The sequence below is a fragment of the Rattus rattus genome, chromosome 2 (genome assembly GCF_011064425.1).
Source record: "Rattus rattus isolate New Zealand chromosome 2, Rrattus_CSIRO_v1, whole genome shotgun sequence".
Lineage (NCBI taxonomy): Eukaryota > Metazoa > Chordata > Mammalia > Rodentia > Muridae > Rattus > Rattus rattus.
Genome location: NC_046155.1, coordinates 210,022,515 through 210,045,291, shown reverse-complemented (window position 1 = coordinate 210,045,291; position 22,777 = coordinate 210,022,515). Strand labels below are relative to the sequence as shown.

The 22,777-nt window shown below is 43.2% G+C and overlaps 2 protein-coding genes across 2 annotated transcripts; one reads left to right on the top strand and one right to left on the bottom strand.

Annotated features, from left to right (window-relative positions):
* Nucleotides 1–685: 685 nt before the first annotated feature.
* Nucleotides 686–1,723, top strand: LOC116894668 (trace amine-associated receptor 6). Its single transcript, XM_032896371.1, has one exon. The coding sequence runs from the start codon at nucleotides 686–688 to the stop codon at nucleotides 1,721–1,723; it is 1,038 nt and encodes a 345-aa protein (XP_032752262.1).
* Nucleotides 1,724–11,085: 9,362 nt separating this feature from the next.
* On the bottom strand, nucleotides 11,086–12,099 carry Taar5 (trace amine associated receptor 5). The gene has a single exon (XM_032896370.1). It carries the CDS (start codon nucleotides 12,097–12,099, stop codon nucleotides 11,086–11,088), a length of 1,014 nt encoding a protein of 337 aa, XP_032752261.1.
* Between the last annotated feature and the right edge of the window lie 10,678 nt (nucleotides 12,100–22,777).

Below are 22,777 nucleotides of genomic sequence, written 5' to 3'. Positions count from 1 at the left end.
ACCTTGTAGCTCCATCATATCTTTTTAAAACCCCTAGAAGGTGACTAGGTTATGATCGAGAAGAAAGGCCCTGCTCAAGTCTGTCAACAATGGAAAGAGAATTATTTGACCTAAAACACTTCATCGTAATTAGTGTAGAAGAGACTTGTTTTGTAGAGCAACTTTGCTAATAATCACTGTTCAATATAATCTTATTGGTTCACACCTTGCCCTGCTGGGATTCCAATAAGGGGTTCTCCCTTCGGTGATGTCTATTTAGCTGGGGGATGATGTATAAGGCGTGTCACATGGACGTAAATCTATAGGTGACCCACCAAGTCGACAACTGCAGCTGCTGTCCCTGACCTGCTGCTAGAAGAACTCAAAAGGTAAAAACAAACTATAAAGACATGTTTAGGAATCAGAGAAAATTTAACCGATTAACGAGTCATTTATTCATTAAAATCCATCCCCAATTATTTTGGACCATATAGTATTTATTGAATGTTTTTCCGGGGAATGTTTGGAAATTGTCAGAAAGATTTTTTTAAAAAAAGTATATTAGACTTAACATCTCATAATACCCTCTGTCATCCTGTTGGACTGATGTGGGCCTCTTCCCCTTACAGTATTGAAAATTAGAATTCCTGAATCTTGAGAACCGAATTCAAATGCAAGGCCTTCTGCCCGGACAAACAGCAGCAGCATGGGTAGTAACTCGTCTCCTCCCGCCGTCCTGCAGCTCTGCTATGAGAACGTGAATGGGTCTTGTGTGAAAACCCCCTACTCTCCTGGGCCCCGCGTCCTCCTGTATGCAGTCTTTGGCTTTGGGGCTGTGCTGGCAGTGTTTGGAAACCTCCTGGTGATGATATCCATCCTCCATTTCAAACAGCTACACTCTCCCACCAACTTCCTCATTGCGTCCTTGGCCTGTGCTGACTTCTGGGTGGGCGTCTCCGTGATGCCCTTCAGCATGGTCAGGTCCATCGAGAGCTGCTGGTACTTTGGAAGAAGCTTCTGCACTTTCCACACCTGCTGTGATGTGGCTTTTTGTTACTCTTCTCTCTTCCACCTGAGCTTCATCTCCATTGACAGATACATCGCTGTCACGGACCCTCTGGTCTATCCCACCAAGTTCACGGTGTCTGTGTCAGGAATTTGCATCAGCATCTCCTGGATTCTTCCGCTGGCGTACAGCGGGGCTGTGTTCTACACAGGGGTTTATGCTGATGGCCTGGAGGAAGTATCCGATGCCGTCAACTGCGTAGGGGGGTGTCAGGTAGTTGTGAATCAGAACTGGGTGCTGATAGATTTTCTCTCCTTCTTAATACCGACTCTTGTTATGATAATTCTGTACGGTAATATTTTTCTGGTAGCTAGACAACAGGCTAAAAAGATAGAAAATGTTGGTAACAAGGCAGAATCATCCTCTGAGAGTTACAAAGCCAGAGTGGCGAGAAGAGAGAGAAAAGCAGCCAAAACCCTGGGAATCACTGTGGTAGCATTCATGATCTCTTGGTTACCCTACAGCATTGATTCATTAGTCGATGCTTTTATGGGCTTCATCACCCCTGCTTACATTTATGAAATTTGTGTTTGGTGTGCTTATTACAACTCAGCCATGAACCCTTTGATCTACGCTCTGTTTTATCCATGGTTTAAGAAAGCGATTAAGGTTATTATGAGTGGCCAGGTGTTCAAGAACAGCTCAGCCACTATGAACTTGTTCTCTGAGCAAATATAAGCAACAGCACAGAGCAACATGCAGGTGCCTTTAATTTCCAAAGGAACTAAGTACTTAAAGGGTCTCAGAAAACCCTTAATGGAGAAGAACAATGGCTGCTCATATCAGAGACCATGAGTTAGCATTCCCCAGTCTTGTTAAGATGAGCACCTTGCTGCCATTTCTTTGAAAAAGAAGAAAGAAAAAAAGGACTTGACCAATAAATGTTAAATTCTTATTTGTTGGCTTGCTTGGAGCGGAACAAGCCACACTCCTTTCACTTAGTTCCCTCTCTCCATCCTTTAATCCACTTATTTCCCTCTACCCTGGTACATTTTCCTGAATTGCCACAGATGCCCTCCAATGCCTTCCTCTTTTCTTTTAAAGGCTTCCTGCTTGACCCAAGTCTGTTAAAACATTTCATGTCATGCATGAATAAGCTTCCTCAGGTTCCCAGTTTCCTTTGATCTTTCAAAGACAGCATAGAAAAGGAAGTTCTTTGACAAATTTAATCAAGTCAGTCACGGGAGAGATCCCAGAGTGTTGGGGACAGTTTGCAAATGGACACCGCCTTGATCAGGATGTTGTTACTGCCCTCCTATACATCATGATTTCCTCTCCCAAAGTAGGAGACAGAAGCCACTAAACTTTCCAGAGAGAAGGCACAGTGATTATGTGTGATTATGTGGCTGCTCCCTTGGCTGGGGACTGGGACATGTGACACATGGAGCCCTGCTTCACACTGCCCAGTTTATGTGCATGGAATATTACCTGTTCATTAGGGAGATTCTTCCAAGTGAAGTCCCTGGTCTTCTTTAATAAAGTCCAGTTACAATGAAGACTTTGTGAGTTTCAGTAATTATGTAGAGTATAAATTAACAGCAAGTATTCAAATATTCATTGATTTACTTTAAAAAAAAAAAAAAGCAGCCATGAACCTTGTGCCTACACCACAGCGAAATCCAGGCTCTTTGCCACGGGAACAGGGCGCAGCACACCCCCTTCTGTAAGCCATGACTCCGGTAAGAAGTAATGTTGCTTGTTGCAAATATTTTTAAATAAATAAGCTCAAAGTCTTTTCTCTGAAATACATAAACATGTGGCAGTCTACAGAGGAAGAGAAAAATTGTTGCTTGCTATACACCCGACAAAGAACTGACACCCAAACTGTATAAAGAAATAAACAGCATAAATACTAGGAAACTAGCCAGAGCAGTCAGGAAATGGGCTGGCGAACGAGTCAGATGACTCTCAAAAGGTGAGGTGTATGTGGACAATAAATATATTTTAAAACAATTTCAGCATCCTTATCCATCAATGAAATGCAAATATAACTTAGAGATTCATTCTATCTTTGCCCACCCGGAATAACTAGAACCAAGACCATAAGCAGCTGTTTGCGTTGGTGTGACTGAGGAGAAACAAGAACCCTTTACACAATGCTGCAGGAGTGCAAACTAGTCTAGCCACAATGGAAATTGGTGTGGAGATTTCTGAAATGGGGAGGTGCAGACCTTCCGTGTATGTGTGCAGGTCTGGGTGTATCCTAGCATTTTGTATCAGCATCCCACAGTCATGTATTTACTGCAACATTGTGTACAGTAACCAAGTTACGGACTCAGCCTATCTGCCAACAGACGAATGGATAATGAAAATTTTTATATATGCCCACCGGAGTTTTATTCAACTGGAAAGAATTTTATTTGACCACCTGCATTAAAAATCAATTCAACCCAAGGTCGTTAAGTGAAACAACTCAAACTCAGAAAGACAAATACATTTCCTCTCATTTCTAGATCCCAGGTTTTACTCCTGTCACATAAAAAGTAAAATGAGATTAGTACTTCCTGGCATCAGTGAAGAAATGTAAGACAAACAAGAATGTCTACACCAAGAGAACATGTTTTAATTGCTAATGTTTTAAAAATGATTTTTAGGTCTGCATCCTGGAGCCTTTCCAAAACCCCAGACGAATGGTTGAGGAAACAATGATACCAACCAGGCTTAAGTCAGACATGGCTAAAGCAAAACAAAAACAAACAAACAAACAAACAAAAAATCCCAAGTACCTCCACACTAGCATGGAAAGGTCTATTTCTGGCTCATATGAAGCCCCACGATGCTGGGGTGACTCCCCACAGCCCTGGCATTCCCTGTGCTGGGGCATTGATCCTTCAGAACCAAGGGCTTCCCATTTCACTGCATCCTCTGCTACACATGCAGCTGGAGCCATGGGTCTGTCCATGTGTAATCTTTGGTTGGTGGGAGCTTGGCGGGGAGGGGAGTTGTGTTAGCTGATATTGTTGTTCTTCCTATGGGGTTGCAAACCCCTTCAGCTCCTTCAGTCCTTTCTCTAACTCCTCCATTGGGGTCCTGGTGCTCAGTCCGATGTTTGGCTGTGTCCATCCACATCTGTATTGGTCGGGCTCTGGGAGAGCCTCTCAGAAGACATCCATATCAGGCTCCTGTCAGCAAGCACTTCCTGGCATCAGTGATAGTGTCTGAGTTTGGTGTCTGCATATGGGATGGGCCCCCAGGTGGGGCTGGCAGACACCCTCACGTGAGTGACTGAGGAATGCTTGAATTTCACTGCTGGTCCTTTCTACCAGAGGTTTCCTTCATGCTTCCCTGATTATCTCTCAGCCAGCAGCCAAGCAAACTGCTCCACCTAGTGGCCAGAGAGAGTGGATGAGCAAATGGAACCTCGTAGAGCTCCCCACAGTGGCAGGATTTTTGAATATGACAAATAATGATGTAAACACATTAGCAGTCATTTCTATTAAAATCTTGTTGAAATACGGTGGTTAACGGAGGAAGAAAAGTCTAGCCTCAAAGTGTGTAGCACCTTCCGAGCAGTAACTGGGATATGAAGGAGTTGAAGGAGCAGCTCTGCTACTCCATCCAGATGAGTGTCTAAAGATGCTTCCGCAGCTCTCTGATGACGTCAGACTCCCGCTGCTCCGTCCTGCTAATGTGGACTCTCCGTGGAGCCCCAGGCCTTCAGTGACCGGATGGAACTGCTGAGTGGGGCACGCTGCTTTGTTGAGCAGTTCCTGGGTTCTCAGTCTCACTGGGATGCAGATATTTACCATTGAACTACTTAACATCGTCATATAAATCAGCTATTACACTGATAATATGTATTCCTTCCGCCCTCCACATCTATAATATCATAAATCAGTGAAAATCATAGAACGTTATTTCCAAAGACTCATTTGTCTAAAAAATAAGTGCTTTCTAAAGAATTAAGGATGAAAGACTGAGATTTGATCCATCTATGTGTTTGCCTCCGTTACAGTGAACTGTGTCATGTTGTGGCCAGTTAGTCATTTTCAGTGACATCTCTAAGATGTTAGTATCTTGTACTCCAGAAAGAGGGCCCAGAGGTCTAGACAGGAAAGGACACATGACCTAGACCTTAGGGACAAGTGGGATTTGGACCCAGGTCTATCAGGTATAGAGACCCTACTCTTGACTCACCCTGTGATACCCCATAGTAGCCTGCAATGGTGAAACCATGCTGACTAAGCCTTAGGAACAATGGAACTACAGGTTCTAAGTCCTGGGACCTTGCTGGATGCTAGCAGTCGAATCTCTGGTTTGGGCAGCTGTGGGGAGATGGTGTTGATGACAATTCAAATTACAGGAAAACAATTTCAAGTCTATGTAGGGACTGAAATTTTCAGCCCTGATGATCAAGGTTACAATTTTAACAAACAAAAACAGTAAGAGAAGACGTGTTGAACCCAAGCTTGCCTGAAGAAGAGGTACTGATGACAGGTCCCAGGAAGGCAAGGAATTCACTAGCCTGAAGAAGTTTGAGTTAGAAGACATGATGTTTGACCACACTCTCCGTGTAGGTGAATAGTGGCCATTCATCCCATTGGCTACCCTTGACTTCAAACTTTATCTTCCCTTTTGTGTTCAAAGTAGGAAATAAGGGGTGACATTAGCTTGTTAGCATTCCTTCTAGGCTCTGCCCAACAGTAACCCAACAACCAGGTAGGCCTGGTTTGCTATAAAAGGATTGTTTGGCCTCTCCTTTTCTCTCTGACCCTTTTCTCCATCTCTGACCCCTTTCTACCTCTCTCTCCTCCCCCATCCCACCCCCATCTCTCTACCTGTTCCTTGGAGGCCTCTTCTTTTCTTTCTCTCTCTTCTTTCTTGGTCTTTCTCCCCCCACCCCACCCCTGCCTCTACACCCTTCTCAACTTCCCTTCCCATGTCCCTAAATAAACTTCATTCTATACTTAACATGTCAAATGGCTGGTAACTCAGGGGTAGGAGAAATGCCTCAACATGGCCAGCTGAGGCACCCTGTCCCACCGCACCATACCATGTTTTACAAAACAGTAAACAATCCCAGGTCTCGCCATTACTATTCCCTGTGGGTCTGAAGGAGCTCGTGCCCTGCAGCTGCCTGGACTCTGCCGTCTGTCCTATAGCTTCCACCATACTCCCTCTCTTTCCACTTTCAATCTGCGTTTTTCCATCACTTAGCCAAACCTGAATCACTTGTCTCTGAATTGTTTTATTTGAATAGTAAATGTAGTGTGGCCTTTGCAAGCTTACAAAAGAATTGAATGCAAAGACTAGAAGAAGTCTGTACAGCTCACTACCTGCCATTCCTAACACTTCTAGATCCTCCTGAGCCTAGCCCTTCCAAGCAGACCACACCTCCCATGCATCTATGCTGTACTTGGCCTTTTGTAAAGCTTATTCATTGGTAATGCCCAGGGTTATCTCTTCGCTTCTCTTTTCTGTTTGTGTCATGCAAGTGCTGCAGGAGTGTGGTAGCTGGATATTTATATCACTCTTCCCTCCTGTGTCTTCTTTCTCTGAGACCATGGCTGGAAAAGGGACTTCTGTTGGGACCAACGGTTCTGGTGGTAGAAGACAGAGGTGAAAGAAGTGAGCTCAACCGCATGTCAGTCTATGACGTTCTTCTTTAACTTCCTGTTTGAGGATGGCAAATGCCATGTCTCCTAAGGCTTTGGACAAGACAAGTCGTACAACCAAACCCAACATGAGTGACTCGGAGACTTCTCCTCACAAAGGGGGTGAGAGAACCATAAGAGGGAGAGTAAGATAGAGCCTGGGAGGGGAAAGGAGGGCTCACTGGGGGTAGCATGGCACTTGGGCTCAGGACTGATGCTGATGCGATGTTTCCCTTCTCTGGTTGTTTGAAGGTTCTTTCATGAGTGTACACACACACACACACACACACACACACACTATTTATATCAGTATATATATATATATATTATATATATATATATATATATATATATATATATATATATCATTTATTCACCCATGCCATCAACTGGCTAAGCTACAGTAGTTTCAACTTAGCCGAAAGAAGCAAGATAAGAACACTGAGTTATGTATAGAGAATGAACTATTGTGTAGGGTCATACAAAACAAGCACAATTCACCTCAAAAATTTTAGACTATATTTTGAAATTTTATTTTATTATTATTTTTATTTAAATGTCATTATATGTGTGTGTTTCTGCATGCATGTAAATTCCACATGTGTACAGGTGCCCAAGGAGGCCACTGGATCCCTTGGAGCTGGAGGTACAGGCAGTTCCCTATTGTAGTGTTGGTAATTGTACTGGGGTCTTCTGCAAGAGCTACAGGTGTTCTTAACCATTGGGCCATCTCTCCAGCCCCTAGACTATATTGATGTTTTGTGGAACACACAACCATAACACATACACAATATAAGCAACCACATGCACACTGCACACACATGCACATATCCAACATAAGCAAGCACATACACACACACATACACACACACACACACACACACACACACACACACACCACAGCCACCATGGTTGTACTGTTGACCTCTTTTTCAATGGGATGCTCTTGATAAAGAAAAGCACATCTCAGGCACCAGTGGTTAAGGCATTAGTGGTGACATTCTAAGAGTCCGTCAGAAGACTCCCACTCAATAAGGCCACAGAGACCAGAATCGCTGCAATTTGCAAGAGGTTTATTGTTCCAATGTACGTTGGGGTCCCCCAGCACACAGGCAAGAGGAGACCCTGAGCTCACGAAGCACACACTTTTTATAAACATTTTGGTGGGGAATTCATCGGTCACCTGAGTTGGACGACTGTGATTGGTTACCCTGAGCAACATTTAAAATTATTGGTCAACTCGAACGGGAAGGTTGTCTCCTTCATTTGGCCCTGTCTTGTCCACCTTGTGGAGTTTGTGGTATTTCCTGGCATTGTCTTTTCTCCGAGTCACCCTCCCCTTTGTCCTCACCCTAGGCAGGGTGGCTCCCTATTTAGACCATTTCATTATCTGTCCTTCCCCCATGCAGGGTGGTGGTCTGCTATTTCTGGCTGGGTTCTCACAACATCTGATTGGGTTCTCACAACACCTGATTGGTTGCCCTCTGTTCACGTCTGAACTCAAAGCTACTGTTAGAAAGAGTGCCTGGAATTCATCTTTAAAGGAAGTCTTATATGATGAAGAGTAGTCTACCTTTCTATCAATAAACCATAGCTGAAGTTTTACCTGTTCCACTTTTTTTAAAATATGGTAAGAACTGCAGTGATCTTAGCACTTGCTCTGATAGTTGTCACAAACAGAAATCAGTATTCTTGCATCTCCGTATAGCTGATGTATAGCAATTCCATTAAGTCACTGCTACTTTGAATTTTAATAATTTCATTACACCTGCTGGCAAAGCTTATTTGGGAGTTTTACATGTTGTTTTACATATATGGCCACTTCCACGATATTTCAAAGATGTGTTTCAGTGTAGTTGTTTTCCTTTGGATTTCTGTCTTTTAAATTATATTATCAACTTTCAAAATGTATCCTGAGGTAGGGTCCACAGTGCTAACCATATGCCCAGTAGTCAAGGCACTGGCTTTCCATGCAATGGAGTCCTATTGAGCAGGAGCACACAGAGATTAGAGTATTAACCCAGTAAAGTATCACATCCCACTGAGCTCTGGGAGCATGACATTGAGCACAGGTTTTCTACTATTCTAACGGCCCAAAGGTATTTGCCTCTTAGAGCCTGGAGTCATAACAAAGATGATAACAGAGAGGTCCTTGAGTCCTGACAGTGGTTGCCTCACCATCCACCCGGCAGCTCTGCTCCTCTGTAATTCATGTTCTCATTCCTACCTGGTTCCCTGACAATGTGAACTTTTTATGACAACATTCATGTGCTTGTGTCTCTATAACTCGTGAGAAGTCACCGCCTCCTGTTCTTTATGTCCATCCCTCATACAGGTTGGTGAGCGGGCTAGCCTTTTCCTCCCCACCCCTTCCTGTCCTCATCATGTCTGGATAAGGTGTGCTTTCTCCACCCAATGGAAAACAGTGAGATGTATAAAGAGCGGAGTCACCTCCCTGCCTCTGGGCGGCACAGTTTGCCAACGCACTTGCCTTTGGGATGGAGCATGCCCTGCCCAGGGCAAGGGCAAGAAGGTGATTTGTTTCTAGAAAGTCAGGAAGGAAATGTGCTGCTTATCATGACTAATTCATGCATGCATATTATAATCGATATGTGTGGAATTAGCATCTAAAAACTGAACCTACTAAAGTAATAGAAAGTATGTTACAAGTAAATGTTTAAGTCTGGGGCCACTAGAGTCTCACGCCTCTCTCTCTCTCTCTCTCTCTCTCTCTCTCTCTCTCCCCTCCCTCTCTATGTATGTGTTTAAATACTATCTTATATTTGTATATAATAAATGGAACAAGCCAATTATAATTAGCTTTATTGGTCAAATAAAATTTTTACTTCTCTCTTTTTTTTTTTTAGTTACTGTGTTTCGGTTAGCATACAAAGTATTGGGCTTCATCTCAGTTCCTAGGTACCTGCCCATCTCTACAGTTTGCTGTCAGTACTTCCCCTCACCAACGTCCCCCATGCTTCTTACCCCTCTGGCTGCTTCTCTTCATTCTCCTCCACAGTTACTCCTGCCTCTGCTCTACTCCTGCATTCCATTCATTTCTTACCTTCTTCAAGATCCCCCCATCTCCTTTCTTCTTTTGTGACCTACTTTTATACATATGCACACATACACACATGTGTACAAATACATACATACATACACACACACACACACACACAGAGAGAGAGAGAGAGAGAGAGAGAGAGAGAGAGAGAGAGAGAGAGAGATGATTTTAAAACTGGGTCCCACATAGAAGAGAAATTAAAATAATTTGTAGACATTTCCTTCCTTAAAGATTGTTATCTGAATGTGAATGATTGTTTTAGCTTAATGGTAAATTCTCTGTGAGTTTTAACACTAAAGTTGTTTTGGAAACACATGCATTCATCCATGATCTGGCTATTGAGATTGGCAAAACCATAAACATATACACACATCTGTAAATACGTATAGATTCCAGAAGCTTCAAATTAGTTTACAAAGAAATTTTACAAAGAACCAATTATTCATTCCCAAACAGAACCAGTGCAAAATATGGGGAGACCAGAGGCTTTCCGGGAAATAGTAAAGAAAAAGACAGGAGCGGGATGCACTCCTCCTTGAAGCAGCAAGTGCTAATGGATGTTTGTTTCAACCCCTCTGTGGGGCTCAGGTACCAGTTTTCCCTCTGTCAATCCTGCACTGAGCCTTGTGGGAACAGTAGGTTTAGTCTCTGTGATGCAAACGTAACAGAAGAATATTAAGTGGCAAGCTCTGGATAATTAGCACAAAACACATCACAGAGTTTAGGTTTCTCTTACTTTTTAAGGAAGAAAAATATTCCTTTAACAATTTAAAATCACCCTCACATTGAAGGAGAAGATGTGGCTTCCAGACTTTTAAACAGTCAGGTCCTAAGGAGACGAGGTTTTAAAAATCCACATTTTTAGAAAGGTATATTTAAAGTGTTGGACCCCATTTGACAATGACATGAAATTATGACGCAGGCAAGTTTCCCAAAGTTAGACTAGACAACAGTATTTTATTCTGTGTGAGGTTTTTTGGGGGGTGTTTTTATTTTTGTTTTTTGTTTTTTTAGTGAGTAAGCAATGGCCAATGGGAGTTCTCTCACCTGAAAACTGAGAAATGAAAGGAAGAACTTAGAAAGCAATCCTCGGACTCCTCTGACTTCCTCCTCTGCTTCTCAGTTTCTAGGAAGCAATGACTTAGAGGCTGCTATTCCCTAGAATGGTTGCTTAACCCCCTGGTATTCTAAAGCGTTTAGAAAACTTCGGTCAGCCCTCTCCCGCCTTTCTTTTATGAGAATACTGAATGGGAGCCGTGCTTTACTTCTTTGCTGACTAAATAACAGGCTTTTCCTCCCCCCACGTAAGCCCTGGGAGCTGCCCACAAACTAGGGAAACACCATAGCCTATGGTTATGCCACCGTCCTCCTTCCTGCTAGAATCAGTCATGGAACAGATCAGCAGTCTGTGTCCGTGGTGAGAGGATCTCCCGGCTCAGGAGGAGTTTCAGTGCCTTCCTAAACCACCTATACGAGAAGACGTAGATGATGGGGTTACAGGCTGAATTGAAATAAGCAAACCAGATAAAGATGTCAAAGACCAGGGGTGGGGTGACGAAGTTAAGGAGGCTGTCCACCAGCGTGTCCACAGTGAAGGGAAGCCAACACACAAGGTAGATGCCCACAGCAATGCCCAGCGTCTTGGCAGCTTTTCTTTCCCGCTTGACAGCCCCGGACAAACTTTGACTCAGGGTTCTGATCTGCTGAGCCTGCCTGGTAGCGACCACAAAGATCTTCAGGTACAAGCTGATCATGACGAGACAGGGGATGAAAAACGCAGGGAAGTTTAACCACCCCCAGAACTTATTGAATAGTAGCTGGCAGCTGCCCACACAAGGCATTTCTTCCAGCCACTGGCTGAGTGCTCTCTCTACCACGTCTGTGTAGAGAAAGAAGGCCGTGTAGGCTGCTGGTATCCCCCACCCTGCCGCGATGTATCGGAGGGCTATCCTGACTGTGAACTTGGAGGGATAGAGCAGGGGGTCACAGATGGCACAATGACGGTCAATGGAAATAAAACAGAGATGGAAGATGGAGGTAAGGCAGAACAGCGTGTCCAGGTAGGTATGCAGACGGCACAGGAAGTCTCCGAAGAACCAGCAGCTCTCCACCGAGCGGACTGTGCTCAGGGGCAGCACCAGCAGACCCAGCAACATGTCCGCCAGAGCCAGGGAGAGCAGCAGGAAGTTGGTGGGGGTGTGGAGCACTTTAAAGTAGGACACGGCAAACACCACAAACAAATTCCCCAGGACTGTGATCAGCATACCTACTGCGCAGGCCAGGTAGATGAGGACCCGGATGGCCAGCGGGTGGACTGTCCTGGGACAAGACCCATTCACCTGGTAACAGAACGCCGTAGGCTGCTCTCCAGAGCCCGGGAGGAGGACAGCTCTCATTTATAAGCTCTGTTCTTCCGCTTTCTCTGGGAACTGGTCACCTTTTCTACAATAATAAAGACAATAATAAAAACATTGATAATAATATTTTTATTTTTTTATTTTTTTTTTAGTAATCACAGAACGAGATTGAAAAAAGGAAAGGGTCATTGAACTGATTGGTCCCTGAGCACTAGATCAATATACCCTGAGCAGAATCATGGAGCCAGCTCCCCCCCCCTTTTCCTCTAAGCAGGTAGGGGCCCCTTTGTATCCCCCCACCCTGGCACATCAAGTCTCTGTGAGGATAGTGAGCTAATCTATCCCACCAGGTTCTTTTAAAACTACTGCAAGCAATTTCCTTAAAAGAAGAAAAGAAGAATGTAGGCTAAAGGTTTCCTCAAAGGAAAGTGTGTCTTAGAATTCGGTATAAAAATCATAAAGCATTCTCTTTCTCGATAAGGCCCTTGCCAAATCCGAAGAGAGATTTAAAGTTCTGAGTCTGACCCAAGTGACAAGTTAACTATTGTGAACAAGTTGACTCTTGAGAAAGAATAGCCAACCTTCTCCTTCAATAATTAAGTAAACTGGCAAAAAAGTTACTAGGTTAAATATTTTAGATTTTATCAATTCATCCCCAAAGAAGAAATCCACAAATAAATAGAAACACAAAATTCTCCTTAATACAGGTTTTTGTTTTTCTTTTTGCACTGCACATTTTTAAATGCAACACGCAGGGTAAAACTATCTGAGATGAGAAAATATTTGTCAAACACTAACCTGTAGATTATGAAATGCGTGCTAACACACTGAACTGAGGATGTAGCTGAATCTGAATGTTTAGAATGCTTTCCTAGTGTGCTCAAAGCCCTGGACCTAATCTCTGGCATTTTATACACTGGCTGTGGAAGCACACGCCTGTGATCTCAGCACGTGGGACAAGAAGGTAGGAGAATCCTGAGTCCAGGACCATCCTTGGCGTCTCAGCAAGTTCAAAGCTAGCCTGGGATACATCAGACCTGTCTCAGAAAAAGAAAGAGGGGGAGGGAAAGGGAAGGAGGGAAGGAAGATAAAAGAAGGAAGGAAGGAGGAAGGAAGGGAAGGAAGGAAGGAAGGAAGGAAGGAAGGAAGGAAGGGGAAGGAAGGAAGGAAAAAAAAAAAAAAAAAAAAATTAAAAGGTAAACTGAGGGTTTCAGACTACTTACTCAGGCAGGAAATAGTCCCCCCATAAAAGTAGTGCCTGTCCCAGATGTACACAGACTCGCAGAGAACTCCTCTCTCAACAAGAGTGACAGGCAAGAGGTCAGGGGAGATTTTATATTCTCAGAAGAACCTGCTTCGCCATGTGAGCTGATAAACGCGAACAGTGTAAGAGTGCCAAGGGACCTGGTTCATGCCACTCACAGGTCTCCATTGTCTCTTTTCCTTTTCAATATGGCAATTAATTAGAGATGCAATTTATTATGCACCGAGTTTTTAAGAGTCTACACTCCTGTGTTTGGGGCTAGCCTTTGTAGATAATTATGATTAATTTACAATATGCTTTATTGAATTTCAGAGGGTTTTGAAAGTTTCACAAAGCCTTTCTACTCCGGGAGTCCCTTTGTCCATTTCTAGTGACCTGAGGAATAGCCCTGATTAATCCTTACCTGAACAGTGGTGCTGTATGCCTGGAAATCCCTCAATTTGGAAGCTAAGAATCTTCGGCTTGAGGCCAGTCTGAACAGTAGGACACTGTTTAACACAAATAAGTTTAAAAAGTAAGTTCTTAAGAGAACAGTTATGAAGGTTGGGATGACAGACAGACTATCTGAAGCTATTCTAGAGAAAAAGTCAAGAACTCTAAAGGAACCTATTGAGGAGTATTGGAACCAGCCACATAATAAGGTTTTAAGAATTCTTTCCCATTTCTTTTACTGAAAATGGATTTTTTTTTTGCCTCCGTAGATCCTGATTACAATTTCCCTTCCTCCCAGTTCTCCCTCCCTCGCCTCCCATCAGGATCCACTCTTTCTGCCTCACATTAGAAAACAAACAGGCACTTCTAAAGGATAATGAATGAATGAAATACCATAAGATAAAACAAAAAGGAACATATCAGAATTGGACAAAACAAACAGAAGGGGCCAAAGAGAAGATAGGAAACAGAGACTCCCTTGCTTGCACACTCAAGCCTCCCATAAGAGTGCTAAACCGGAAGCCATAATATACAGATGGAGGACCTGTGCAGGCGCTCTGCATGCTGCCCCAGTCCTGTGCAGGCGCTCTGCATTCTGCCCCAGTCTCTGTGACTTCATCTGCACTTTGATCAGGTTAACTTAGAGGTCCTTGTCCTCCATCTCCTCTTTCAGCCCCTTCCACAGGGTTCCATGAACCTTGAGGGAGGGGTTTCCTGGAGTCATCTCATTTAAGGCTGACAATTCCAGGTGTGTTCATGGACGACAAAACAGGCCACTTTTAGTGCACCTCAGATGCTAAATCCAGTAAGCAGGCAGATCTGGTAAGCCATAGGATACGAATAGCTTTGAATATCACTTCTAACACTTGAGCCCTGTGATCCTGGAGCTGTGAACAAGAAGTGCTAATCTGCTGGGATTAAAATATTTGGAAAATTAAATGAAATACATCGTGTCCTAGAGCATAGTAGGTGGTTATTTTCTCTTGCTATTTTGCATACTCCCTACATTTATACTCCATTAGGCATTTGCTTAAGTTTCTTTTTTTTTTTCTTTTTTTCGGAGCTGGGGACCGAACCCAGGGCCTTGCGCTTGCTAGGCAAGTGCTCTACCACTGAGCTAAATCCCCAACCCCTTAAGTTTCTTTATGCTACTTTTGGAGTACTTTTTTAAAACACATTCATTTTACATCCCTCTCACTGCCTCCCCCACCCTCCCTCCCCTTCTCCTCTAAGCAGGTGGGGGCCTCTGTGTATCCCCCCCCAACCCTGGCACATCAAGTCTCTGTGAGGCTAGGTGCTTTCTCTCCTACTGAGGTCAAACAAGGCAGGCCAGCAAGAGGAACATGTCCCATGTACAGACAACAGCTTTAAAGACGCTCCCTGTTCCAATTGTTCTAAACCCACATGAAGGCCAAGCTGCACATCTGCTACACATGTGCCAGGAGGCCTAGGTCCAGCCCGTATATGTTCTTTGCTTGGTGGTTCTGTACTTTTGTTCTTAAGAAACTTATGTTTTATCGTAGAACGCTGGTAAATATTGTCAACTTTCTGGTGTCTTTCAAATGTGCCCCACTGCATTTTGCCTAACCTCCTCTGCACTGTATACATTGTTAAATAATTACTCCTTGATTCCAATAGACTGGACTACATGCCTTACTCACATTTGGTAAAGATTCTCTGTACTTCATCCTATAAGATGTTTGATTGCATTTTCCTGTCTCTTTCCGGGTCCTCATCAAATCTTCATGAACTGAGCTTAAAGTCTTCCCAGTACCTGGTGTGCATCAGCCACAGAGGAAACATGGATCCACTACAATGGAATATGCTCCAGACAAGCTTACATGGTGAGAACACTGAATGGTGAAGCTTTTACTACACCACACAGGCACCGAGTGAGTTAGGACAGAATGCACAATGCAGCTTGGAAGTTCTGTTGTTGCTGCCATGGGAAAGCTGTGTTAACTGTAAGGGTCTGCAAGGCCTCACAGGTGGCACAGTGGAACTGAAAAGGTGTGATGGTTTGCATATGCTTAGTCCAGGGAGTGACATTATTAGAAGAAGGTATGGCCTTGTTGGAGTAGGTGTGACCTTATTGGAGTAGGTGTGTCAGTGTAGGTGCGGGCTTTAAGACCCTCATCCTAGCTGCCCAGAAGCCAGTATTTTCCTAGTGGCCTCCAGATGAAGATGTAGAATTCTCAGCTTCCCCTCCACCAGGCCCGCCTGGATGCTGCCATGTTCCTACCTTGTTGGTAATGGACTGAATCTCTGAACCTGTAAGCCAGGCCCAATTAAATGTTGTCCTTGCAAGATTTGCCTTGGTCATGGTATCTCTTCCCAGGAGTAAAACCTTAACTAAGACAAATGGGTTTCAAAGGCTCAGCAAGAGGATTTGTATTATCACTTTACTTGACTGTGTTCTATAGAACTACTGTTGGTGGCAGACCTTCACCTTGCCGTCATGACCAGTGTCATCTCCCACATCATTCTGATTTTCTTTTCTCCTCTTTTAAAAATATTTGTTGGGGTTGGGGACTTAGCTCAGTGCCTAGCAAGTGCAAGGCCCTGGGTTCTGTCCCCAGCTCCAAAAAAAACAAATTTGCCATGCCTCCTTCTGCTGTGAGTTCACTGAAGCCTTTCTTAAATCCTTTCTAGAACAAAGAATGAGGGTGGATAGTGATTATGAATTCTTGAAAGCAGAAGTAACAATTCAAGGGCTATATCTCAGAGAGATGACCCTACAAATGTGATCTGTGTATAGACATTCTAGGGATCACCATGAATAGTAGTAATAGCTGGAAATAACCTATGTGATGGATTAAACAAACATTATTAACAATTACACTGTAGCGTAATTCCTGCAACAGTGTATCGTTCTATCACTAAAACTAATTACATAATATGTCCCACCAGTGTAATAATGGCATGAATGTTAAGCAACCAGCTACTTTCTGATTGGATGTGAGGACTGCTCCACAGAAGGGAATGTATACCTGTCACTGTAAACCTGTCCAAAAGCCCATGGCAGAAGAAAATGTAGGCCCTAAGGAAGAACTTACTACTGCCGTTTTGCTAAAAGGCCATGTTGTCCAACTGTATTCTGTCGACTTATAGTCAGACCCAAGGGTTTGTGTTGCTCTGAGCTTGGTCAGTGAAGTTTTTTTTAAGTAGCCATTAAAGTTGCACATAGGCAGAACTGTCACAGCACTGAGAATAAATGGCTGACTATTGTTGTATGTTTAACTCTAAATGGGACTTCCTATAACATCTGCTCCATTGCGGTTCATAGAATATCATGGGGGTCAGAACACAAGAGTCAGAGAATAGGATGAGTGCTATGAATACTCTCCTCTGGACATGAACATTGTACTTATGAACTCGTAGCAACTAAAGTTGCCTACATCAGACATGTGCAAAACCAAACCTGTCAATATTCCAGTATAAATGAGAGAAGGACTCATGAGGCCCCATGTTGTTGTAAAAATATAAAAAATAAAAAACGGTATAGTTGTCTTTTTCCCCGCTAGGTCTGCACCGCAGTGCCCCAAGATATCTGTTAGATATCTTGGCGGAAACACATCCCAACTCCTCGGTGGCCCAGTGTCTCTTGCCGCCACACACTTTTCTACACTCAAACCCTCACATAAAAGAACACACAACACAATAACCTTTGACCCAATTGGTAAGATATAATTGCCCACTTAAACATACAAAGCCTGATACCATCCATCCCTTACGAACATTAATAACAACCTGTAAATACATAGAGCAGAATCTTAACATAACCTGCCATGACTTCTCACCCTCTCCTCTGTCCTGTCTCCTAGTCTCCTCCTCTTCCTTCAAACTTCTCTCCCGCCCATCCTTCCTTCTCCTCCAATGACAGGCCTCCTTCTATCCTGTACCTGCCCCTCACCTGTACTTTACAGATTCAATGGGGAGAAGGTTCAGGTGAAGTCACCTGATTCCTGAGTAAGTGACTAGGCTGCTGTCCTTGGGGCAGTGGAATTAGCATCAAAATACAGATAACTCCAGGGCAAACCACAACAGCCCCACCTCAAGATGATGAGTCAATGGCAGATAATAGCTGCTGGGGTAAAAGTAGTAATTTTCTTTAGTAATAATTCTTTAGTTAATTTAGTAATTTTCTTTAGATAAATTGCCCGTTCCCATAGCCACACTTATTAGTGCAATCCTAATTAAATTTAGTAGTTCATTTTTTAAAAATATATGAAATAGAAAAGAGACTTGGTGGAAAGAAAGGTAGGAGAGGAATAAGAGAAAGAAAAAGGTAGTAATTTGGTTGAAATATACTCTATACATTAAAGTGTCAAAGAATAAATAAAAACATTTAAACTTAATGATACAGTTTTACAATTACTGGCCAATATGTTCATGACATTATTAGTAAAAATGATGGTTAATCTTAATTCTTAATTTAATAGGAATGAGAAACACCTAGGAGACTAACAAAACACATCTGGGAGGTATTTACAGAAGTAATTAGATCATCAAGGCTCTGACCTAACAATAAATGAGTTAACCTCTTCCTTGGTTTGTACTTGATGGGTTTAGTGGAAGGAAAGATGGGAGGTGATGTTTGGTTGGATAGAATGGGTCACTGGGGTGTGCTCTTGGCAGCTGGATCTTACTCCACCCCCTCCTTCACACTTCCTTGCTTGCTGTCAGTCTGCAATGATGAGAGCAGCTCTTTTCCATCTCAAACACACACTATGGTGATGTTCTCCAGCACATGGGTACAAGAGCTGATAAAACAGCTAATGTTTTGCATAGAAAGACAGATATCTATAAGTCATGTGGATATGCACATCCGTTCATGTTCACTGGAAGTGATGCATGTACACAGGAAGTAACACATGTTCGCAGGAAGTGATGCATACATACAGGAAGTGATACATGTACACAGAAAGTGGCACATGTACATAGGAAGTGACAGATCACAGTCTGTCTCTGGTTGGTTCCCTCACTATACTTTATGAATTTGGTTCTCTTCATCTACTTTTACGTGGGTTCAGAAGATGGAGTACAGTTTGCCAGGCTTGTTCTGTAGGCTCCTTTACTTGAGCAATCTCACCAGCCACTTTTGTAAAGAAACTCTCTCCCATTAAAGGAAGAACCATAAAGTTTTAAAAGAAAGATAATTAGTAATGGTTAAAAATTATCTCGTGTGTCTTAATTGTGCAGCTATTGGTCCCACAAAGCAAGACTTTTGCTGGGTTTGTATACATTAGAAATGAAAGGCTTAGAAAGGAGAAGGAAAAATCTAAGGTTACTTAGGAGGAACTAGCCAAGCTAGCGTGGCCTGTCCTGCTCTATAACTCATGCCTTCTTCATTAATTCGTCCCTTACAAAATGATGGAAGTCTTGAATGACCATTATTCCATCTTTGCAACAAATCCATCCCCTCTCATCATGAACAGATCCTGCTGTGTGCCCCAGACCCTTCTCAGGTGAACAAGAACGGAGAGAGACATCACCGAGAAGAACAAGATACATGTAAAAGCATAATAAAATTATGAATTATGCTTTTACATAATGGCAGATAATGATTCTGGGCATAAAACACAAGCTACATAACAGGAGATTCAAGTCTCATTTCATTACTTTGCTCTCTGAGATGGTGGGGGTTAAGAATAGACTTTATCTCACCAGAACTGACGCTTCAGTAGTCTGTATCTCAGAGCAGTGGGGTGGTAATCTAGACAATAATTCTAAGCTGTTTCCATGAGCTGGAACTTAAAATTGTCCCAACTATACATCAATCACTACAGAGATTGCTTCGGGACCCTGTCTTTTGCTTTCCTCCCTCCTCTCTCTATAAGCAAATATGTTCCCCCTCAGAAGATCATTTCAAAGCTCATATGCGGTAAAACATGAAGCAGTTAGCCTGGGTTCTGTGGGAGAACTTTCCCAACCTGGAAATAGGCCTGAGTTAGAGTAATATCATATATTATCATTACATTGAATAACTTGATTTTTACTTCATATGTCCATCTAGAATGGAGTCACAACTAGTTTGTAATAAAGTTACAGGCCTGTTGTCTTAGAACCAAAGAGACTAAGGAAGAAAGGCCAGGTTTCAGCTACACAGATCCTAAATGTTTTAATGGGGTATAGAGAAAAACGTGGAAATTTAGTGGTTGAAATTTCTTCGTATTTAAATGCTTTCCACTCACCTAATGGATGTAGTTTCTTAGCAGGTTGCATGTAGGGTTCTCCAAGCCTTGTCTCATTCCCTAGCAGCTCAGCCTGTCCTCATCGGCTGATTGAACCGACTCTATGCCAACATGGTCTGCTCTTCCCTTCTCTCGTCCTATTTCCCGTGACAAGCCATGCTGTGACAACTTCACCTCTGTGGAAACTGCACCTCTGTCTCATTCTGGACATGATCCTGAGTTAAAGGATCACATCCAAGATGCTCTTGACACTCAAAAGGACTTGAAAGCGCAAGAGAAGCTGTGGCCATCATTCTTCATGTATGAATAGGAAAAGGAGGAGCTATGCTGAGGAGGAAGAACTGGTGGGCTGCAGTGTAGCAGCACTCCCTCCTGGCAGCTGGCACTGCAATGCACCAGTGGCCCCGGGTTTGACATAAAACTCATGAGCCAAGCACCAGCTATCCACAGGTGGCCACCCGCCACTGTCTTTACAGCTCATGTTGCAGCTCCACGTCAGTACCTGGCAGACTCTACACCACCCTGCTTCCTTGAGGTATCATGGGATAGCCCAGTGGTCTTTCTCTGATGCTCTAGCTACTTTCCCTAATTAATCCCAATTCTAGTAGAGATGCTGCCTCTCTTATGAACTAGATATGTCTCTTTGAGTTAAAAGTCCACAGTCTCCACTATGTTTAAATGAGGCTAAGTGTTCAACACCTTGATGTTCTCAAAGCTTCTTATGTCCTGGCCCTTCAATCCTAGTGAGTGTCTCTTCCTCCCCCTATGGGGCAGCAGCCCCCCTGAAAAGGAATTTTGTCTCACTCGCCTCTGGAACACGAACACTCAGAGCAGCAACAGCAAATAGGCACTGGACAAATGTTTATTAACCCACATGCATTTGGGTCCAGAGCCACGGATCCATGGAAGTCACTGGCTTCCTGGAATAATGGCTGCTTGGCCCAACCTAGAGCATCCTAGAAAGAAAAGAACTGAGGGATGTATGGTGGGATGTTTTGTTCCTGCGTGAGTTGTCACAGGAGGAATGGACCAGAATGTCCTGAAGGACAGCTCAGTTAGTGTACATGGGCACTCTTGCAAACTGTAAAATTCCTTAACATGAGAATGATTTAGACTTCAGTAGACTTCCACCAGCTCCTCCATTTTTCCTTTATTTGGCTTCCTTGTAGAAATTGCTGACCTGTGAGAAGGCCGCAGGTCCCAAGTCTTTATATTGTCAATGGTTATGTGTCCTTCTGAGGCTCAATAGAACGAGTTTGTGATGAGCGAATGCCCCTCACTTCAGGCACTCACTCGGATTCAGCAGTACAAAGGGCCATGTTAAGCTACCAGAAGAATCAGCCCACGATCAAAGGGAGTCCTGAGGGATCCCTGCAATTAATAATGAGACATCTTGGGCCTTCAAAATCTGACCTGAGATTCAGCCCTAAGCAACTCTCCTGTTCCTTTGGCTCTTTGAAAAGAAAGGACACCATAGCTTTTGTATGCTGACACCAAATTTCAGGGTAAAGAATATCTAAAGGATTAAATGACTTCAACCAAGCCCTTCAAAGTCAAACTGTCACTTCAAATATTTCCCTGTCATACAAGTAATTCACAGAACTTTCTCAGTACCTCTGAAAGGTGCTCAATCAGATGAGCAAATCCTGACCTCTGAAAATTCAGGTACATCACAGAATATGCAGGTCAAGAGATCCCCACAGGGCTCCCAGATGGGATAGAAATGTCTCCTTAGAGGTCTATTGAACTGAGGATTAAGTAACCAGTGAAAATGCTGGGCCAAAGGTAGATTCAGAGATAAAAACTGGCTCCTAAAGGCTCATTTAACACTTGTGAAATCCCAAGGTCACAGTATCTTACAGCAGACTGCTACATCATTGGCCAAGTGACTAGATCGATCAGGAGAATCTACTTAATTAAGAATTCAAAAGAAGAAAACAAGACGATGAGGGACAAAAGTTAGTGAAATACACATATAAGAGATGCAGAAGGGAAAGACAAAAGGACATGGAAAAAGGACATTTAGTCAGGCAAGGATGTCCCCAAAGTATGGGAAGGGAAATAGCTCAATTTTGTAAATGAAGTTCAGTCTTGATTAACACTTGGTGCACACACACCACACACACACACAGCACACAATGCAGACACGTGCTCCTGCCCCCCACATACATGTCAGTACATATGTTCACAGAGTATGTATGTATTGATGTACATTAAAGATGTGTGTCAGAAGAAGAAAAAAGTTTTCCTAAAACCCTTTCTTCTTTTTTTCATTACTAACCGTTCAGTGTTTTTATGAATCCCTCAGCAATTCCTCTAGAAAAGCGAGTTAAATCTTTCTTTTCCACAGCTGTTTGCTACAGTTTGTCTGCTCTTCTTCCCTATTCCTTAGTTCAAGCTTCCGCTGTGCTCCAGCTCTTTCTCAATCCTCTATAAAAACAGTAATGGACTCAACAGAAGTTTGCATGGATTCAGATACACTGCATGCTGTCAGTGATTGTAGAGGACCTCCATGTCTCCTCCTCGGACGTTCCAAGTTCAGGTGAGGATATTTATTAAATCGAAGCCAAAGTAGTTAACACCTAAACTTCATAATTCAGGACTCACCAGCCTTTGGAGGAAATTAGTTTTGATCTCTTGTTTGTTCACAGGAGTGCCTTAGGTAGGCACACAGAAATAAACCTGTCTGTGAGGTTTGGCACGCATGCAGGTATGCATGCATGTATAAACACACACACACACACACACACACACACACACACACACACACACACACACACCAGCAGCAGCAGCAGGAACAACAAAGCTCACTAGATGTAGTGCTTTC

What these genes read in the sequence shown, in the direction of transcription:
- Taar5 (XM_032896370.1), bottom strand. Translation starts at nt 12,099, where the DNA reads ATGAGAGCTGTCCTCCTCCCGGGCTCTGGAGAGCAGCCTACGGCGTTC.
- LOC116894668 (XM_032896371.1), top strand. Translation starts at nt 686, where the DNA reads ATGGGTAGTAACTCGTCTCCTCCCGCCGTCCTGCAGCTCTGCTATGAG.